The sequence below is a fragment of the Nerophis ophidion genome, linkage group LG02 (assembly GCF_033978795.1).
Source record: "Nerophis ophidion isolate RoL-2023_Sa linkage group LG02, RoL_Noph_v1.0, whole genome shotgun sequence".
NCBI lineage: Eukaryota > Metazoa > Chordata > Actinopteri > Syngnathiformes > Syngnathidae > Nerophis > Nerophis ophidion.
Window position 1 is genome coordinate 42,115,597 of NC_084612.1, and position 21,601 is coordinate 42,137,197.

The following is a 21,601-nucleotide window of genomic DNA, read 5'->3' on the forward strand; positions in this document are numbered from 1 at the left end:
TTTTTTAAATATTCTAAAAATAGCAAAAATTTAAAAAATCAATTATAAATATATTTATTGAATAATACTTCAACAAAATATGAATATAAATTCATAAACTGTGAAAAGAAATGCAACAATGCAATATTCAAACGTTGACAGCTAGATTTTTTTGTGGACATGTTACATAAATATTGATATTAAAGATTTCTATTTTTGAGAAGTAATGTTTAGAATTAAGTTCATGAATCCAGATGGATCTCTATTACAATCTCCAAAGAGGGCACTTTAAGTTGATGATTACTTCTATGTGTAGAAGGCTTTATTTATCATTGAATCAATTGTTTATTTTTCAACAAGTTTTTAGTTATTTTTATATCTTTTTTTCCAAATAGTTAAAGATAGACCACTACACATGAGCAATATTTTGCACTGTTATACAATTTAATCAATCAGAAACTGATGACATAGTGCTGTATTTTACTTCTTTATCTCTTTTTTTCAACCAATTGCTTTGCTCTGATTAGGTGGTACTTGAACTAAAAAAATGTTCACATGGGGTAAGTACATCACTGAAAAAAGGTTGAGAACCACTGCACTAGGGAATGAAATAAAAACGCACTGGGAACCAAAAATGATAAGAATGGTATTTTCTCTTTGTTCTTCTTTGACAAACAAATCTGCATTCTTCAAAATAGTAATGACATTTATTTGTGTTGTACATGGGTAAATGTTGAAGTAGTGTCAAAGCACTTTGAGTACCTTGAAGGTAGAAAAGCGCTATACAAGTACAACCCATTTATCATTTATTTACATGTACTCAACCGGGGCTTCACGGTGGCAGAGGGGTTAGTGCATGGGTGTCAAACTCAAATACAGAGTGGGCCAAAATTCTAAACTGAACAAAGCCGCGGGCCAAAGTTGAACAACTTAACCTTTTAATAGGGGACCCAAACAAGTTTTGCATTGCATATTGAACAAGCAAGGCTTATATAACTTTATAGTGACATGCACAATCGAGTTTTGTTGGTAGCATGGGTGTATATTGTAGCGTCCCGGAAGAGTTAGTGCTGCAAGGGTTTCTGGGTATTTGTTCTGTTGTGTTTATGTTGAGTTACGGTGCGGATGTTCTCCCGAAATGTGTTTGTCATTCTTGTTTGGTGTGGGTTCATTGTGTGGTGTAACAGTGTTAAAGTTGTTTATACGGCCACCCTCAGTGTGACTTGTATGGCTGTTGACCAAGTATGCGTTGCATTCACTTGTGTGTGTGTAGAAGGTGCAGATATTACGTAACTGGGCCGGCACGCTGTTTGTATGGAGGAAAAGCGGACGTGACGACAGGTTGTAGAGGATGCTAAAAGCAGTACCTTTAAGGCACGCCCCCAATATTGTTGTCCGGGTGGAAATTCGGGAGAATGATTGCCCCGGGAGATTTTCGGGGGAGGGGGGCACTGAAATTCGGGATTCTCCTGGGAAAATCAGGAGGGTTGGCAAGTATGAGAATTAGCATTGAACGCGGTGATACAGCGGCACCGCCACTGTATAATACCGGCGGGCCAGCTCTAATGTTAATTTATTATTGCCTCAAGGGCCAAATGAAATTATATTTGGCCCGCGGGCCAGAGTTTGACACCCATGGGTTAGTGCGTCTGCTTCACAATACGAAGGTCCTGCAGTCCCCGTGAATGCGTGGGTTCCCTCCAGGTACTCCGGCTTCCTCCCACTTCCAAAGACATGCACCTGGGGATAGGTTGATTGGCAACACTAAATTGTGAATGTGAGTGTGAATGCTGTCTGTGTTGGCACTGCGATGGGGTGGCGACTTGTCCAGGGTGTATACCGCCTTCCGTTCGATTGTAGCTGAGATTGGCGCCAGCGCCCCCCGCGACCCCAAAAGGGAATAAGCGGTAGAATGGATGGATGGATGGGTGTGCGCAACCGTACCGTTTTTTATCAATGTACAGCGAGGTACGAGCACTACGACAAGCACGCCATCCCTATAGAAAAGCGTTAATAGATGTGGTATAAACGTACTACTACAGGGCAGAAACAGTCCACCCTTTGAAAAAAAACACACGTATTATGCTAAATAGGGTTCTCGAGTACAATGATTATATTTAATCGACAATAAACCAGGCTGAGATAACAAGTTGACGGATACTTTGTAGTCTAGTTGATGTGTTTCTATACCCAACCAGTCGTGCCTTGGCAACGGCGTGAACGCGCATGTCAGCCTTGCTGCAGAGCCTCTGCTCGTCGGCTTTCACCATTAATCGCGGGGATGTGTTGACAGCGAGAGGCGACGGACGGACGGCAACCTTTACCCGCCTAAATAAATGCATGCCACGGCCATGTGAAGGCACATTATACTGCTCGGAGACAAATACCCCCCCCCCCCCCCCCCCCCCGATCGTCTGTGGCGCAAAGACGACGTTACAAGGCCGAGGAGAACGCAAAAGGTTCACTGATGGAACTCCCAGCCGCTGCTCGGTGGAGAAAACGACAGGGTGGACTCGAAATGAATAATTAAAAACAAACCAAAAAAAAAAAAACCAAGCATCTGCTGCTGCAAACTAAGGAAGATGCATCTGCACCAGGTGCTGACGGGAGCCGTGAACCCCGGAGATTGCTGCTACTCGGTGGGAAGCGTGAATGACGTGCCGTTCACGGTGAGCTCCTTTTCTGCTATTTGGCCGGGATGACTCCGATAGATGCTCCCGATTGGCGAGCTCGCTAAGCGGGCAGCTAGCTAGCGCCGAACTAGCTGGAGGCGGGCTAGCTAGCGCTATAGCTGCCCGGCTAAGGCTGTCGGCTAACCGGTTAGGCGCACCGAGGGAATCAAAACAGTCCAGACACCCTCCTTCAAGCAGCCTTGAAAAGCATAAGTCTCTCATTTCACTTCAAAACCCATGCATGTCAACTGACATTCTACTGTTTATGTATTGGAAAACCGAGCGTCCGTCACTCAAATGACCTTTAGCAGCATCTTGTCACGTTACAATTACTGGAAGGGAATCCCTGCGCGCGGCCCCGATGTTACTGCATGACGATGGAAGTGTTGGCGTGCACTTAACGATGTGTTGTGTCAAAGAGACATTATTTGGTTGTAGAAGTGGCTTAGCGCTCCACCATTTGGCATTAAAATCCTCCTCACGGATCATTAGCTTGCTGTCATCCCAGCATCAGCTATGACGTAGACAGCCTTATATGGATACACACATGCCGGAGGGCCCAAATATGACTCTTGGAAATCAACAATGACGAAAATACATCTGGTGCTCATGACAAAACTCTGAGAACGCATGTTGTATGTTAATATGGGTTCAAATGTTGTAAGCACAATACCAATGGGCGCTATTTGCAAAATGCGCAACTGCATTTTGCAAATTTAAAGGCCTACTGAAATGAGATTTTCTTATTTAAACGGGGATAGCAGGTCCATTCTATGTGTCATAGTTGATCATTTCGTATTATTGCCATATTTTTGCTGAAAGGATTTAGTAGAGAACATCCACGATAAAGTTGGCAACTTTCGGTGCTAAGAGAAATGCCCTGCCTTTACCAGAAGTCGCAGACGATGACGTCACACGTGTGGGGGCTCCTCACATATTCACATTGTTTTTAATGGGAGCCTCCAACAAAAAGAGCTATTCCAACCGAGAAAACGACAATTTCCCCATTAATTTGAGCGGGGATGAAAGATTTGTGTTTGAGGATATTGATAGCGACGGACTAGAAAAAAACAAAAACAAAAAAAAACGCGATTGCATTGGGACAGATTACGATGTTTTTAGAGACATTTACTAGGATAATTCTGGGAAATCCCTTATCTTTCTATTGTGTTGCTAGTGTTTTAGTGAGTTTAATAGTACCTGATAGTCGCAGGGGTACGTCCACGGGTGTCTTGACGCCAATGTCTCAGGGGAGTCGACGGCAGCTTTATGGACGGCACAAGCTCAGCTTTTCTCCGGTAAGAAGCAACTTTTTACCACAATTTTCTCACCAAAACCTGCTGGTTGACATTCCGTCGGGATCCATGTTTGCGTGACCGCGCTCTGACCCATAGTAAAATTTCCCCTCCAGGAATTTTAAACAAGGAATCATCGTGTGTTTGTGTGGCTAAAGGCTAAAGCTTCCCAACTCCATCTTTCTACTGTGACTTCTCCAATATTAATTGAACAAATTGCAAAAGATTCAGCAACACAGATCTCCAAAATACTGTGTAATTATGCCGTTAAAGCAGACGACCTTTGGCTGTGTGTGTGCGCAGCGCTGAGACTTCCTTAAAACCCGTGACGTCTTGCGTACACATCATCATTACACACCGTTTTCAAGACGAAACTCCCAGGAAATTTAAAATCGTAATTTAGTAAACTAAAAAGGCTGTATTGGCATGTGTTGCAATGTTAATATTTCATCATTGATATACAAACTATCAGACTGCGTGGTGTGTAGTAGTGGGTTTCAGTAGGCCTTTAATGTCAAATCAAAGTCAAATCAAATCAAATGTTTATTGGATTCATCACTATACAGTGTACATCCACGACTAAACTACTACCACAACTTGGTTTACTATTTATAAAATATAATAATGTAGGGTTACCTGGAACTTGAAATAGGCCACACGGCCTGAATCCACGCTTCCCTCGCCAAACACCTTCGTTTCCCAACCCTCACGCTTGGATAAATAGGCCTTGATGCCATCTACGCAGTGTTGGGAGACTGTTTTGCTGTTAGCTCGCGTCCAAATTTGCAAAGTGCACGAGATTGGTGAAATGCTTACAACACAGACAACTATCTCTCAGGGCACGCAGTGTGTTCTAATGATTTCATATGAGCAATGCAGTGACCCTAAGGCCTATAAATATTCTTTGTCTGATGTCTGACAGCTTCCCAGCCTTTCTCTTTGGGCCACACGCTGACCGGTTAATATTGTATTTTGTCTACAGGACGTGAATAGATGCCTAAAGCAGTGGGTCTCAACCTTTTTTCAGTAATGAAAAAAGGTTACCCTGTGAACATTTTTTGAATTCAAGTACCCCCTAATCAGAGCAAAGCATTTTTGGTTGAAAAAAAGAGATAAATAAGTAAAATACAGCACTGTATCATCAGTTTCTGATTTATTAAATTAGATTACATTAGATAGTACTTAAATATTCCTTCAGGAGAGTTCCTTCAGGAAAATTAAACATTTTCAGCACAATCCCATTCAAGATCAGACAAACGTTACAGGGAGACAGAACAGGATCGCTGACGGGTCTGCCGGCTTCCAGCGCCCCTTACAAAAAAGGTGAGATACAGGAAAACTAATGGGGGAATGGGAGCAAAAAATAGAAGATTAAAATAAAATAAAATAGAATTAAAAAAAAAAAAATCGGTCTAAGCCTGGGCCCTGGAGAGGGGTCTAGACTGAGGCCAAGGGAAAAAAACAACAACTCATAACCATAGTACACATCCCTCTTACATGTGTGTAAGAGGGAAACATCAAAGAAGACAAAGGACATTAAAGACATTAAAGCAGCGGATACAACCAGCCACTTCTACATACATCCATCCATCCATTTTCTACCGCTTATTCCCTTTCAGGGTCGCGGGGGTCGCTGGCGCCTATCTCATACAGCTATGAATAAAAAGTAAAATAAACATATACACTGTGTTGGCCTCTGTGGTGAATAATACTTCAACAAAATATGAATGTAAGTTCATAAACTGTGAAAAGTAATGCAACAATGCAATATTCAGTGTTGACAGCTTTTAATATCTCGATATTTTGCCTTGGACTTGAATTAACACTTGATACTTATTATCACAGCAGTATGATGATTCTAAGTGTCTACATTAAAACAGTCTTCTTCATACTGCATTAATATATGCTACTTTTAAACTTTCATACAGAGAAGGAAATCACAACTAAGTCAACTGACCAAAACTGTATTTTTTTAAACAGTTACTAAGCAGTGGCACAAATGTTCATGTCATTTCCAAAACAGAAAGCGCAAGATTGTCAAAGACATTTTAAGTGTCAAATAAAAATGAGCTCCTTAAGAGGAAATCAAATAGTGTTCGTCCTTCGCTATGTGGTAGGTTACAACGGACGTTAATAAATTATATTTTTTTAATACGGTGTTGATGTGGAAATGTTTGCCTCGACATTTTGATGGTGTGCGCGCGTGGCACCGAACAGAGATGTTGACACGCGAAGTAATCACTCTTTATTCTCTAGCAGTTGACTTTTCTAATGCCATCCATCCATCCATTTTCTACCGCTTATTCCCTTTCGGGGTCGCGGGGGGCGCTGGCGCCTATCTCAGCTACAATCGGGCGGAAGGCAGGGTACACCCTGGACAAGTCGCCACCTCATCGCAGGGCCAACACAGATAGACAGACAACATTCACACTCACATTCACACACTAGGGCCAATTTAGTGTTGCCAATCAACTTATCCCCAGGTGCATGTCTTTGGAAGTGGGAGGAAGCCGGAGTACCCGGAGGGAACCCACGCATTCACGGGGAGAACATGCAAACTCCACACAGAAAGATCCCGAGCCTGGATTTGAACCCAGGACTGCAGGAACTTCGTATTGTGAGGCAGACGCACTAACCCCTCTGCCACCGCGAAGCTTTTCTAATGATGCTACATATTAGCAGTTATGCTACTTTTTATAGCAACGCTTTTGGCCCACACTTGACAAAATTACGGTTGTCTGTTCGAAATATTCCCACTTGAAGCCAAACCAACGCCAGACGATGGACCCCTGCTGTTTTTCTTGGGAATTACTTTTTCCTTCATTCGCACCTTCTTCCTCTCGTATTACCACTCGGACGGCTCTGCTAGCATCACAGCTAACGTTACCCATGCTGCTACCTCTCTGCTCCGCGAGGGCGTATACCTATGTGACGTATGACGTGACAGTATGTGACGTGTGTAAGATGATGCGCTTGCTTGCTGTCTGTGAGAAGGCGAGACAGGAAAGAGCAACGAGAGCCTGTAGTGTAATGCCCGCAGCTAAAAGCAACTGCGTGAGAACGTATACTCGAATATCACGATATAGTCATTTTCAATATTGCACAGAGACATACCCGCGATATATCGTGTGTATCGATATATCGCCCAGCCGTAACTTGATGTCTAATTTACATGCTGTCTTTTATGCAAATGTTACTTTTTACATTACGCCTGAATTAGCAGTGTTGTGAGTGTGCGCGTTAGGGCTGGGCGATATGGACGAAAACGTATATCTCGATATATTTTTACTTAAACTCAGTACTCGATATATATATCTCGATATATATTTCCGGTGAAAGTATACATTTAAAGATATTCATTTTTGAGCAAGATTCACTGAAATTGAAGTGAATGACAACTGTACTGTAAACAATCAGTGGCACTTTTATTAGCCCAGTTAGTCAATATCGGTATTGACAGCACAGGAAAACTTTTTTTAAGTAGCACAGAATTACATAACAAAAATAAAATGGAAAAATATTCTTTCTACGTTAAATAAATAACATAGCTGTGCAAATAATACATTTTTGGCAGCACTTCTCGTGCGAAACTCGAGAACAGTTTGGGTTTGGGCGTACATGGTCCATCCATCCATCCATCTTCTTCCGCTTATCCGAGGTTGGGTCGCGGGGGTAGCAGCCTAAGCAGGGAAGCCCAGACTTACCTCTCCCCAGCCACTTCGTCCAGCTCTTCCCGGGGGATCCCGAGGCGTTCCCAGGCCAGCCGGGAGACACAGTCTTCCCAACGTGTCCTGGGTCTTCCCCGTGGCCTCCTACCGGTTGGATGTGCCCTAAACACCTCCCTAGAGAGGTGTTCGGGTGGCTTACATGTTAAACAACTCAAATGAATGTTTTATCCAGACGCATACATTTGTCCAAATGTGGCCAAGTAGACGCATTGTGGGTTTCCTGGATGTCGTCTACATCGCTAAAAGGAAAATCTAAAGAAGAGAATCTCTCTGCCATCTACCACTAGTTTTTTAATATATACATTGCTGTTGTCTCTTTGACTCTCTCATCGTCATTCGGGATGTCTGTTGTGATTTCCCTTCCTGGTTCGATGACCCGCCCTATCTCAGTAGAAGCATTTAAGTCTCACCTTAAAACTCATTTGTATACTCTAGCCTTTAAATAGACTCCCTTTTTAGACCAGTTGATCTGCTGTTTCTTTTCTTTTCTTTTTCTTCTATGTCCCACTCTCCCCTGTGGAGGGGGTCCGGTCCGATCCGGTGGCCATGTACTGCTTGCCTGTGTATCGGCTGGGGACATCTCTGCGCTGCTGATCCGCCTCCGCTTGGGATGGTTTCCTGCTGGCTCCGCTGTGAACGGGACTCTCGCTGCTGTGTTGGATCCGCTTTGGACTGGACTCTCGCGACTGTGTTGGATCCATTATGGATTGAACTTTCACAGTATCATGTTAGACCCGCTCGACATCCATTGCTTTCCTCCTCTCTAAGGTTCTCATAGTCATTATTGTCACCGACGTCCCACTGGGTCATTATTGTCACCGATGTCCCACTGGGTGTGAGTTTTCCTTGCCCTTATGTGGGCCTACCGAGGATGTCGTGGTGGTTTGTGCAGCCCTTTGAGACACTAGTGATTTAGGGCTATATAAGTAAACATTGATTGATTGATTGATTGATATCTTGCCTCTGATTGGCCTAATCTCAACCAATTTTGACTCATCATAGTAAACAACTAACCAATCATGCATGTTCTTATACGTGCAAGCACATCTTGGAAGAGGAAGGGGAGGGGTTTAGTAGCACATGAGAGGGAGTGAGGAGCGGGGGAGAACAAGAAACAACAAATAAGCGGTGTTGGGTCATTTTAACGTGAAATGAATGATATCGATATTGGGATATTTTCTTAATTCATATCAATTTTTAAAATATATCAATATATCTTACAAACTCAATATATCGCCCAGCCCTAGAGCAAGCAGACGCCAAGTGAAAGAGAAAGTGTTTTATTCACATTGCTTGCAAAGCAAATTAGGGAATCTGGAATGAGAATTTATTTTAGGAGGATATTTTACTATGTCCCATGAGACAATATCCTCAAAATTTTCAGTTTTTTTAAGTACTTGATGTGCACTAAATTGGCCCTAGTGTGTGAACTTGTCCAGGGTGTACACCGCCTTCTGTCCGATTGTAGCTGAGATAGGCGCCAGCGCCCCCCGCGACCCCAAAAGGAAATAAGCGGTAGAAAATGGATGGATGGATGTCTATTTTGCATGCTGTGTTACCTTTTACATTCCACCTGAACTAGCACAGTGTTCTGGGTGTGCCCCTTCATGTTATTCAATGTTTTAGGATGCTGTAGTGGTACCCGACTTATTTCTGTTTGAGTGACAGAATATGGAGGACTTAGGCTCGTATCTGCTCTCTATGTCAAAAAGAGCTAGCTTTGAAGCCAAAGCCTTCAGGCCCAAATTTCTGTGTCGTGTTTCCCTTTGTCCTAAAAGAACACAACTTGTAGGTTCAATGTACACAACTGAATATCTTTGTTGCTGAAACAGAAAAGTGTTTTTAGTAGACAAAGACTTCAAAGATTCTTTATAGTCAATCTTTTCATAAATGGAAGGCAAACGGAAGAATTAAAATACCATGTCTCCATAACCCTGTATTTCTAAGCAAATTTCTAGCTTCTGGGAGAGAGTTGCTGCTGTGTTCACACGCTCTTCCAAAAATTTTGTCATTTAAAAAAACATAAGGGGCAAAGGGGTTAGTGCATGTGCCTTACACAACGAAGTTCCTGGGTTTGATCCCCTGGCTCGGGGTATTTTTGTGTGGAATTTGCATGTTCTCCCCGTGACTGCATGGGTTACGAGGTACTCCGGTTTCCTCCCACCTCCAAAGACATTTACCTGTTTGACTGGTTGATTGGCAACAACACTAAATTAACCCAAGTGTGTGCATGTGAATGTGAATGTAGTCTATCTGTCTTGGCCCTGCGATGAGGTGTCAACCTGTCCAGGGTGTACGCCGTCTTCCGCCCGAGTGCAGCTAGGATAGCGCCTCCCGCGACTCCAAGAGGGAAAGTGGTAGGAAATGGATGGATAAAAGGAAAGATGACACATCAAAGATACATCATGTTGAGCCCACATAAAAAAAACACAATTCCTAATAGGGGTGTAACGATTCGTTTGAACAACGATTTGATTCGATTCAGAGTTTGTAGTTGCCGATACATTTCAGAGACGTTATTATTTTCTTTAGAACAATAGGTTTCAAATCGATTCAGTGAGTTGAAATCATTGTATATTTTTAGCCAAAAAACTGTGACTGTGAGATAAATACTGGAAACTGGACACTGCAGGTGACATTTTCTACATTCCTGTAACTTCTTGTAAGGGAATTACCATAGATTACAGTGTTTAAAATCACCCAATATAATTACAGCAGCATTTTAGTGCCCATCATGACAACGTCATGTATTTCTTTCAGTGCAGCCTGCTCATTTTCAGATGGGTGGATCTACATGACACTTACAATACATTGCAGTTCTCTGGGCAAATAAAATGGCCTTAAAGGCATACTGAAACCCACTACTACTCACCACGGAGTCTAATAGTTTATATATCAATGTTGAAATATTAACATTGCAACATATGCCAATACGGCCTTTTTAGTTTACTAAATTGCAATTTTAAATTTCCCGGGAGTTTTTTCTTGAAAACGTCGTGTAATGATGACGTGTACGCTTGACGTCACGGGCTGTTAGGAATATGAGCGCTGCGCACACACAGCTAAAAGTCGTCTGCTTTAACCGCATAATTACACAGTATTTTGGAGATCTGTGTTGCTGAATCTTTTGCAATGTGTTCAATTAATATTGGAGAAGTCACAGTAGAAAGAGGGAATTGGGAAGCTTTAGCCACACAAACACACGGTGATTCCTTGTTTAAAATTCACAGAGGGGAAACTTTACTATGGATCAGAGCGGACATGGATCCCAACCGAATGTCAACCAGCAGGTTTCAGTGAGAAAATTGTGGTTAAAAACTCGCTTCTTACCGGATATCAGCTGAGCTTGTGCCGTCCATACAGCTGCCGTCGACTTCCCTGAGACACTGCACGTCAACACCCTGCCGTGGACGTGCACTTCTGACTATCGGGTACTGTTAAACTCACTAAAACACTAGCTACACAATAGAAAGATAAGGGATTTCCCAGAATTATCCTAGTAAATGTCTCTAAAAACATATGAATCCGTCTCAATTCAATCAAGTTTTTTTTTATTTTTAATTTTTTATTTTTTCTAGTCCGTCGCTATCAATATCCTCAAACACAAATCTTTCATCCTCGCTCAAATTAATAGGCAAATTGTTGTTTTCTCGGTCCGAATAGCTGTTTTTGTTGGAGGCTCCCATTAAAATCAATGTGAATATGTGAGGAGCCATCAACATATGACGTCATCGTCTGCGACTTCCGGTAGAGGCAGGGCTTTTCTCTTAGCACCGAAAGTTGCGAACTTTATCGTGGATGTTCTCTACTAAATCCTTTCAGCAAAAATATGGCAATATCGCGAAATGATCGAGCATGACACATAAAATGGACCTGCTATCCCCGTTTAAATAAGAAAATCTCATTTCAGTAGGTCTTTAAGTTGGGGTCCACGCGGTGCGCTACTTAATATGTCCGTGTCGTTCGGTACACCTCCGAACCGAACCGAAACCCCCGTACCGAAACGGTTCAATACAAATACACGTATCGTTACACCCCTACTGTTCGAGTTCATCAAAGTGTGGTTATCAGTCACGGTTTTACAATTGTTTTAATTAAAAACAGCAATTTACTAACTTAGGAGTTTTACTTTGGTGTATCATTAATACCATTAATTGTAACATCCCTGCACCCAAGAATATACATCACAATTTTTTTAAAGAATCTATTGTGAACACAAATTATGACTGGCTTAACACGTTTTACCTGAATTCTGGATTTCCCTGAGTTTGATTTAGATGGTAAAAGTTTCTAGGATTGATATGCTGAAGTGCACCATATTTTCTTTTTATTTAGCTTACATACAGGTTGGTGTCCTTGTCAGAGTAATTTAAATCTCAGAATTATGAAGGTTAAGCTACTTTGTGTTTTGAAATAATTGGTGCATTTGCATTTGTATTAGTGCAATCAACATAAACATCAATACTCTTTTCAACTGATAAGATTATATTCAACAGTGCAAATCAATTTGCCAGGAATGGCAATGGTTATATTGACAATATACAAAATGGGTATTGTTTCGAACTCAGTATTATGTTTTGAGAGAAAATTTGCACCGTAATGGTTACTGAAGTCATCCTGCGGCGAATATAACGAGCCCCACACAGCGTGACTATTCGTTCAAAGTTGTGGAGGTCAAAGTACATTTCTGGGTTATAGGCTGTCAAAAAAAAAATACACAGCGTTCTCTTGCTGTTGAGAAACGATTAATTCAGAATTCTGAATATTGTCGGTTTTGGGTTTGGACTGCAGCAACCAAGCTCGTACAAGAAAATGCCGGTAGCAGCTGTGAAAGCAGAACATGTCTGCATGATTGCGTTAGGCACTGGGAATAGGAGACATCTGATAGAAGGAAGGCAGAAGTGATCTCTCACACTCTTCCTCTTATCTACATTCATTGCTTGTTTGACCAAATTCACACGGTTTGCTTTTCAAAAGACAAAACAAATACAAAGGTTTCAAGAAACCAAATTTCCTGTAGTGGTAGTGTCTGTTCAGAATAGCCATTAAAAGATGCTGTTAGAAAACCATGGTGTACTGTAAATAGTCATCCGTCTTCTAATTTAAAATTGTCATGTGGATGACAAAGTTGTTGTTGAAGAAACAAGAATATACATTATTACAACAATGATTCATGTTGTCTCATAATTCTGAGGAAGGCAGCCATTTAGAAATCCAAATGGTCAAAATGAGACATTTACAACTTTATTGTGGTGTATTTTTTGTGTTTTTACTGTAACATGTCGATTAGATTTTAAAGGGGAACTGCACTTTTTTTGGAATGTTGCCTATCATTCACAATCCTTCAGTAAGATGAGCACATGTTTTTCTTTTTTTTCAATACATTCTAACCAGTAAACAAATGCGATCAAAAGTTTGCTTATAATGGAGCCTATGGGAGTTGCTCTATTCTGCATATAAAGTGCCGTCCATACTTTTAAGTATAAATACAATGTTGTAACAGACAAATGTATAATAACATGTTATATGTACGTAGTTTGCTCAATTTAAGTTTAGGCGGCACATACATTTTGAAAACGCATCATGACTTTTGCTTTTTTTTTGGACAACATCATAACTGATTACTACTCACTGCACTTTTTTGTGTCTTTCTACAATAAAAAAAAATACATTTGTCGTCATGGCTCACAAGTGATTGTGAACGATAGGCAAAATTCTAAAACAAGTACAGTTCCCCTCTAATAAATTTAGTTTCGAATTTACCGCCTTCCGCCCGATTGTAGCTGAGATAGGTACCAGCGCCCCCCGCAGCCCCAAAGGGAATAAGTGGTAGTAAATGGATGGATGGATGGAATTTACTGATCATCCTAAAGGTAAAATTGAGCAGTTGACTTTGGATTTGCTGTAGAAATCTTATCTCCTGTACGTATTTAAGCTGTTACCTTGTCAATGGTACTACTGTTGAGGTGCATAAAGTTAATATTTATCTTGAGGCAGCTACATTACATTGTCTCTGTTAACTCTCAGAAGACTGACTGGATGGTATCTGCATCCATGTTTTTCGTTTAGCATATTTAAATCTCCATTTTGTGGGTGTTGAATTGATTTATAATCTACCTAAACCAGTATTAGCTCCCTTTATAATGTAAGGATCGGGCGGAATAAATCAACAAATTACAAATGTTAAGCTCTCTGCATACGCATAAACCTTCATAAATACACAATGTTAAAACTATTTAATGAAATCTTGGCTCCAACTAATAGTCTGTTTTTTAACTTCAAGTACTAAGTAAAAGTTCCAGGCTATTAGATTTGTTGTAATAACCATCTATAGTATGACTAGAATGTCACGATATAGAACACAGACATAGCTTCATTTGTTGTAAATAGTTATGAACAATGCTTTCAAGAGCAAGTAAATTGTGTAATTTTTAAGTTTAATGGTATGAATCTGTATTATGCTCATATATCTAGCCAACAGTCCCTTCTTGTACTGTACACCTTTTCCTCATCTCATTTGTTGTGTGAGTACACGTAGACGATGAAAGAGAAACAGGACACACAAACCAGATGAACAAAGATGTGATGAAAGACTATCCTGTTCATAACAGCTGGACTCATGTTTACTTGTTTGACTCAAGGTCCTGTCAGCTTTGAATTTCTTTGCTCAGATAGAGACTTAAAGGGATCCTGTCCATAGCATACACAGCGGCCTCAGACGGTGCGTGACGATGACCGCGTTTTAATTCCAAGTCGTAATGGGCCACAGCAAATGCAGCAGGGGAGTAGTAAAGCATAGACTGCAGTTTTCTTCTTTTACTTGCTTCTCGCATACAGCGTAAAAAGATAAAATTCCGCTTCAACCATCAGCGATATGCATTAGAAACAGTTTGTTTTAGAGCAGGGACTGTAATGTTTCCCTGTGACTCAGTGGTTCCTGCCATCTCCTCCTGTTCTCCTGAATAATGAAAGACATAAGCTGCCATTCTGACAGTGCTGTGCTGTTCTGAGGCCAGTTTACATCCTGCTTCTGGTGACTCTCTACACATGCTTGCCTTTGTTTAAACTCACCTTGCTGTTCATAATTCAAATTTAAACCAATATCTGGCAACTGAGGATTACCCAATGAGGCTATCATTAAGCAGTTTGGTTTTGTTATATACAGTTTTTATACGAACCCCGTTTCCATATGAGTTGGGAAATTGTGTTCGAATACAACACAATGATTTGCAAATCATTTCAACCCATATTCAGTTGAGTATGCTACAAAGACAACATATTTGATGTTCAAACTGATAAACATTTTTTTTTTGTGCAAATAGAGTTTGATGCCAGCAACACGTGACAAAGAAGTTGGGAAAGGTGGCAATAAATACTGATAAAGTTGAGGAATGCTCATCAATCACTTATATGGAACATCCCACAGGTGTGCAGGCTCTTTGGGAACAGGTGGGTGCCATGATTGGGTATAAAAGCAGGTTCTATGAAATGCTAAGTATTTCACAAACAAGGGGCGAGAGTCACCACTTTGTAAGCAAATTGTCGAACAGTTTTAGAACAACATTTCTGAACGAGCTATTGCAAAGAATTTAGGGATTTTACCATGTACGATCCGTAAAATCATCAAAAGGTTCAGATAATCTGGAGAAATCACTGCACGTAAGCGATGATATTATGGACCTTTGACCCCTCAGGCAGTACTGCATCAAAAACCGACATCAGTGTGTAAAGGATATCCCCACATGGGCTCAGGAACACTTCTTAAAACCACTGTCAGTAACTACAGTTGGTCGCCACATCTGTAAGTGCAAGTTAAAACTCTACTGTGCAATGCCAAACCCATTTATCAGCAACACTCTGAAACGCCGCCGGCTTGTCTGGGCCCGAGCTCACCTAAGATGGACTGATGCAAAGTGGAAAGGTGGTCTGTGGTCTGACGAGTCCACATTTCAAATTATATTTGGAAACAGAGGATTTGGTGTCCTCCAGAACAAAGAGGAAAATAACCATTCAGATTGTTATAGGCGCAAAGTTCAAAAGCCAGCATCTGTGATGGTATAGGGGTGTATTATTGCCCAAGGCATGGGTAACGTACACATCTGTGAAAGCACCATTAATGCTGAATGGTCCATACAGGTTTTGGAGCAACATATGTTGTCATCCAAGAAACATTTGGACGCCCCTGCTTATTTCAGCAAGACAATGCCAAGCCAGCGTGGCTTCGTAGTAAAAGAGTGAGGGTACTTTGCTGGCCCGCCTGCAGTCCAGACCTGTCTCCCATCAAAAATGTGTGGCGCATTATGAAGCGTAACATGCGACAGCGGAGACCCCGGGCTGTTGAACGACTGAAGCTCTACATAAAACAAGAATGGTAAAGAATTCCACTTTTAAAGCTTCAACAATTAGTTTCCACAGTTCCCAAACGTTTATTGAGTGTCGTTAAAAGAAAAGGTGATGTAACACAGTGGTGAACATGCCCTTTCCCAACTACTTTGGCACGTGTTGCAGGCATGAAATTCTAAGTTAATTATTAGTTGCAAAAAAAAATAAAGTTTATGAGTTTGAACATCAAATATCTTGTATTTGTAGTGTATTCAATTGAATATGGGTTAAAAAGGATTTGCAAATCATTGTATTACATTTATATTTACATCCAACACAATTTCCCAACTCATATGGAAACGGGGTTTGTACAATTAGTACTATTAATTAGTTGTTTTGATTCTGATGTGAATAATTTTTCTACATATTCCAGTGATTTAAACATTTTTTTTAAATAAATTATAAGCAATTGTCGTGGTTAATAAGGCTCCATTTTAATGCAGATATTTCATTTTCAGGCCTACGGCTCAGGTTGTGATGTAGTGATCTTGGCTAGCGACTTCGAGTGCGTGCAGATAATCCCAGGAGCTCAGAATGGGAACATCCAGGTGGGCTGTGTAGAGTGCTCCCATCAGCTTGGAAGGGTAAGTGTTGACTTCCCACTCGGATTCACTCCTCCAAGACAGTTTTAGTTTCATTATTCATCCTGTAGGTATGTTTAATTATTCTTTACTTTTCGAAGTTAGCTTAGACATGCATTTGCTCATTTATTTATCCATTGTAATACACCATGTGTAAGATTAGTGTTGATGTGAAATTAACATTCCCTGAAAGAGATATTTGGCTAATCTTGCAATACAAATACAAACAAGCTATTTGAAGAGTTAAGACTAGAGGCTGTAATGTAGACATTGGTCTATATAGCATCTCTACAACCTCAGTGAAAGATAGATAGTTGCTACAATATCTGTCATTGAGTTACACAAACTGTAAGGCATGTATTTAAAACTGTTTGTGTGTTTAACTTTGTTATCTGCAACTAGGGTGGTCAAATACCTTCATATTGCGCTTCACGTACCCTCTCTATTAACAATTACTCATCATTCTGTGTGCCCGCGTTGACACACTCAACATGCGCCTCGGGATACGTCACCGTCGCACGATAGTATTTTTCAAAAGCAGTATAGTATAATTTTTAGTTCATTAGTACCAGGGTACACTATTAGTACTAGTATACTGTACAACTAGAGCTGCAACTCTTATAATCTGACCAGTACTTAAGTGGCAGCAGATGGAATATCGAGGACAGAAAAAAAGGACTGAAAATTCCCAACTTACATTTTCAATATTCAGTATCATGAATATAAGCATATACTTTTACTTATTGGTTATTATTTTGAATTATTATCAATTGTGCCATTCGTGTGTTTTAACATGTCTTCATTTGATCTAACATTTTTAAAGCTGCATTTTATTGTAATTCATTAACTTTTGGATATTGGTAGATTGCTGCATCCTATGGAAACACAGTCTGCATCTTTGAACCACTCTCTACCAACCCAAATAAACGCCACAAGGTAGGCATACAGTGGTAACGTTATAGTTTACAAGTGCATGAGTTCACAATAAAAAATGATACAATGAAGTGGGCAGCGAGCCAATAATTTTGCATGGGATGTGTCGCTCTCCTGTCACTAACAGCATCTTAACTGTCAGTGGAAAAAGACAGGGCAGTTCTTCCTTGATGCCATCACCTACAACCTGGCCTGGGATCCACAGGGTATGCTTATGCTATTTGTGTCATTAAATCAACTTACTGTCTGTTTGTTTTCCTCACAAAATGAATCCTCCTCATACAAAACGTGTACTCCCGCATCCCCTCAGTTTGTTTAGAACAACATGTGCATTATGTAACCACCATGGCATGCATGATGCTTTGTGTTTCTTGATCATTAACTTTGGCTTTGAGGTGTGTCACCTAGTGATATTGTATCCTTAGGGAACCGTATTCTAGCAGCAACTGAGAAACTCCAGCTTTGGGCTCCTCCGCTGGCAGACACACTGATTGAGGAGGAGGATGGCCAGATGACCGAGGACAAACCCCATCCAGTTCTCAATGACTGGAACTGTGTATGGCAGTGCAAGTACGTCTGAAAAATCTATTTGGTTTCTTTTTTTAAGGTCTGCAGAACATATGCCCAACATCTACACAGAGTTTGAAAGTGAGATGCTCTCTATGAAGTATTTTTTTAAATTGATACAATTTTTTTTATTTATACTGGTGTAAACATTGTTGTACTGTATATAATTTTAAAGCGTTTGTAAAGTGCTTTAAATTTAAAGTGTTTACGGCCAAACCCTGACCTCCCCTGTAGACACTCAGCAGTAAATTTTAATCTTACGCAAAAATGTTTGCTCAGTAAACCACCAGAATTGGGAAGTGAATGTTTTGTCATTTGTTGCACTAATCTTAAACCTTTAAAAACTTGCAGATTCACAGCTTATTCTGATAGCTATAAATAAGTTGTCTTTCCTGTACATAAAGTTAATGTCACTGTTGCCCAACAGGACTGCTGCATCTGTGCACGTAGCCAAATGGTCACCTGATGGAGAGTACTTTGCAACAGTTGGGAAGGTATCTTAACCATGTAACTTGGAAAAATAAATCTACACAATTTAAACAATACTTTGTAATAAACAATATCCATATGTGCATGTTTATGTTTGTAGGATGACTGTTTACTTAAAGTGTGGTATCCCACCACTGGCTGGCGTTCTGCGGTGGTAGTCCAGGACCTCTCTGATAAAAAGCCCCCTGCTGTCCACTTCTCTTTTGTTTACCTGGCACATCCCCGCTCGGTCACTGGCATGTCTTGGAGGAAGACCAGCAAGTACATGTCCAAGTAAGAAGCAAGCAAACACCGCATGGGTGTGACATGGCAGTGCCACATATAGCTATTGATGTTAATAGTAGTCCTTTCAAACAAACCAAAAAACCGTGTTTCACTAATGAATTATGTTCTGTGATTAAAAAAGAGATTCATTAGCTTTTGTTCTGTAATTAGTTAATCTAATGAATCTCTTTTTTTAAACCTGAAAGATGAGACAAGCCCTCAATTTGAGATATTTTCTAATAAATTCATAACATTATTTTTAAAATAGGTATTTAAACAAATAAAGTGGCTTTTTAAAAGTCCTCTATTGTTTTTAACTGACTTGAGCATGTGAACTCGGTTTCATTTACTAAATTAAAGCCTTAAGTCCATATAAAGTTGACATCAAAAAACATAACAATTTTATGGGTAATACGTAATGAATGTTGATGATCTTCTCTTTCGTCTACTTCAGATAAAATAAATAAAACGGATCCACAAATTACAGTGCTAGCATATGTTACCAATATTAATTCATGAGAACAGATTTAACAAATATGCAGTGGGTACAGAATGTATTCAGACCCCTTTAAATTTCTCACTCTTTGTTTCATTGCAGCCATTTACTAAAATCAAGTTAATTTTATTTCTCATTAATTTACAATCAGAACCCCATTTTCCATCCATTTCCTACCGCTTGTCCCTTTTGGCATTGCATGGGGTGCTCGAGCCTATCTCAGCTGCATTCGGGCCCCCCATTTTGACGGAAAAAAAACAAATGTAGAAATTTTAGCAAATTCATTAAAAAAGAAAAATGTAAATATCAAGTGGTCGTAGGTAGGGATGTTGTTGTATGACAATTTCTTATCACGTTTATTGTGACCAAAATGATCACAGTTATGATTATTATTGTGGTATTTTTAAATGTTCTCAAAATGTTTTAAAAGTACTTATGTCAAATCTTTTAACCAAGTTTTATTGAAAAAAACACCACAAACAACATATTCAAAATGGTTTCCTTTGTAGAAGAAACACCTAATGTAGAAAATAAATATGCATATGAATGCAACACAAGCATTATAAAAAAATAAATAGAGCAGAAATAAATGACATAAATCGATTAAAATATATCTGAAAATTGTACAAGATGGCATTTTATGAACATAAGAGAGGAACTACTAAAATAAATGTAAGGCATTTTCAAGATGGCACCTGATGGCCATAAGATGTAACTGCACTTTTTGTCTATTTGGATCAAAATAGTGTTCATATGTGAGATCTAGTCTTAGGCTCCACGATTATGGCTAATAAAATAACCCCGATATTTTTTTATCCATATTAAAATCACAATAATTAGTCACGATTATTCCATATGTTGGGTAAAATGGTGTGTAAGTGGGGTGTGAACGCGACACCCTCATGTAAATAGTCATATCCAATGAAAATACTATAGATAAACATCATCAATATTTAAAGACAAATATTTGTGTTTTTTATAGAATCAACATATCCTCTTTTTCTCATTACATGACGCCTTCATCTCTATTTTTACATTCTGATAGAGAGATGTATTCTTCAAAGTTAGTTACATCTACATTTACTAATGTATGTACATGTACATGCTGTAGAGGGATAGATCCAAACCATTCATTCGACATTAAAACATGTGAAGACACTTTCTGAAAACAATCACACACTTTTCCGGCTTCAAAATAAAAGCATTACACTATACATCCGATTGAACTACATTTAAGTTAAAAGTTAAAGTACCAATGATTATCACACATACTAGATGTGGCGAAATTATTCTATGCATTTGACCCATCACCCTTGATCACCCCCTGGAGGGTGAGGGGAGCATTGAGCAGCGGTGCCGCGCCCGGGAATCATTTATGGTTAGGGTTTGCCCTAATGTATGACTTCATATTAGTTGCCACACCTAACAAAATAAAGTCATGTAATGTATTGCAGCGTCCAGGAGAAAACAAAGTCTGACTTTCTTTTTAGAGTTTATTGAAAATGTTATGATGGCAACGGGCCCAATTCCAACACGTATTTCCTCCGTGCACACACGTCTTCCTCCGTGCTTCACTTCTACACACACACTTGCTCATTCTCCGCCGAGACGGTGTATTCACAGACCATGGGAAAAATTACCATCATAACACACTAACCTACACATTAACACCAACAGGTAGTTACAGTATGAATGGCTATATATAGTTTATTATTTGTGCACTATCAACTAATGATGCATCAAAAATTTTGCCAGAAAAAGACGTACTTTAATCACTGGAACAGCAATACCGAAACCGATGTTATGACGTATGCTATAGGCATGATGGTGACTGGAGCGGAGGCAGTGCATCCGCGCTGTAGACGTACTTAATAAAAATCTAGATATACCCACGAACAGTGATCTTCACATTTTAAGATGACACTGGCGGCTATTAATTCAGAGAATGGCTCCCAGCAACACGAAGCAAGTCTGACGTCAGCCTCGCTTTTCGTCAGAGACATGGCTCGTCAGAATGTAAACGCAAGTACAGTCTCCAATAACACCAGAAATAAATGCTAGATTTGTTGCCAGTCCTTTTTATTAAAAACATAAGTAAAATTATTAAAGAAATCTCCTAAAACAAACAAAAAAAAAAACAAGTACATTGTACAATAAGCAGCAACAATTTAAAAATGGAACAAAATGATATTCCATCCATCCATCCATGTTCTGC

General features: G+C 39.9%; 1 protein-coding gene across 3 annotated transcripts in view; it reads left to right on the top strand.

Moving 5' to 3' along the window:
- The first annotated feature begins 2,202 nt into the window (after positions 1-2,202).
- Positions 2,203-21,601, top strand: part of dmxl2 (Dmx-like 2) — a 79,402-nt gene continuing 60,003 nt past the window's right edge. For 2 of the 3 annotated variants that reach the window (XM_061884002.1, XM_061884009.1), the window contains exons 1-7: positions 2,204-2,648; positions 16,515-16,640; positions 17,502-17,573; positions 17,698-17,776; positions 17,996-18,140; positions 18,565-18,631; positions 18,727-18,899. In XM_061884002.1, coding sequence (XP_061739986.1) covers positions 2,562-2,648; positions 16,515-16,640; positions 17,502-17,573; positions 17,698-17,776; positions 17,996-18,140; positions 18,565-18,631; positions 18,727-18,899 — 749 coding nt within the window. In that variant the 5' untranslated portion in view covers positions 2,204-2,561. Of the gene's footprint in view, positions 2,649-16,514; positions 16,641-17,501; positions 17,574-17,697; positions 17,777-17,995; positions 18,141-18,564; positions 18,632-18,726; positions 18,900-21,601 lie in introns of all 3 variants that reach the window. The other variant, XM_061883992.1, reaches the window with a different exon arrangement.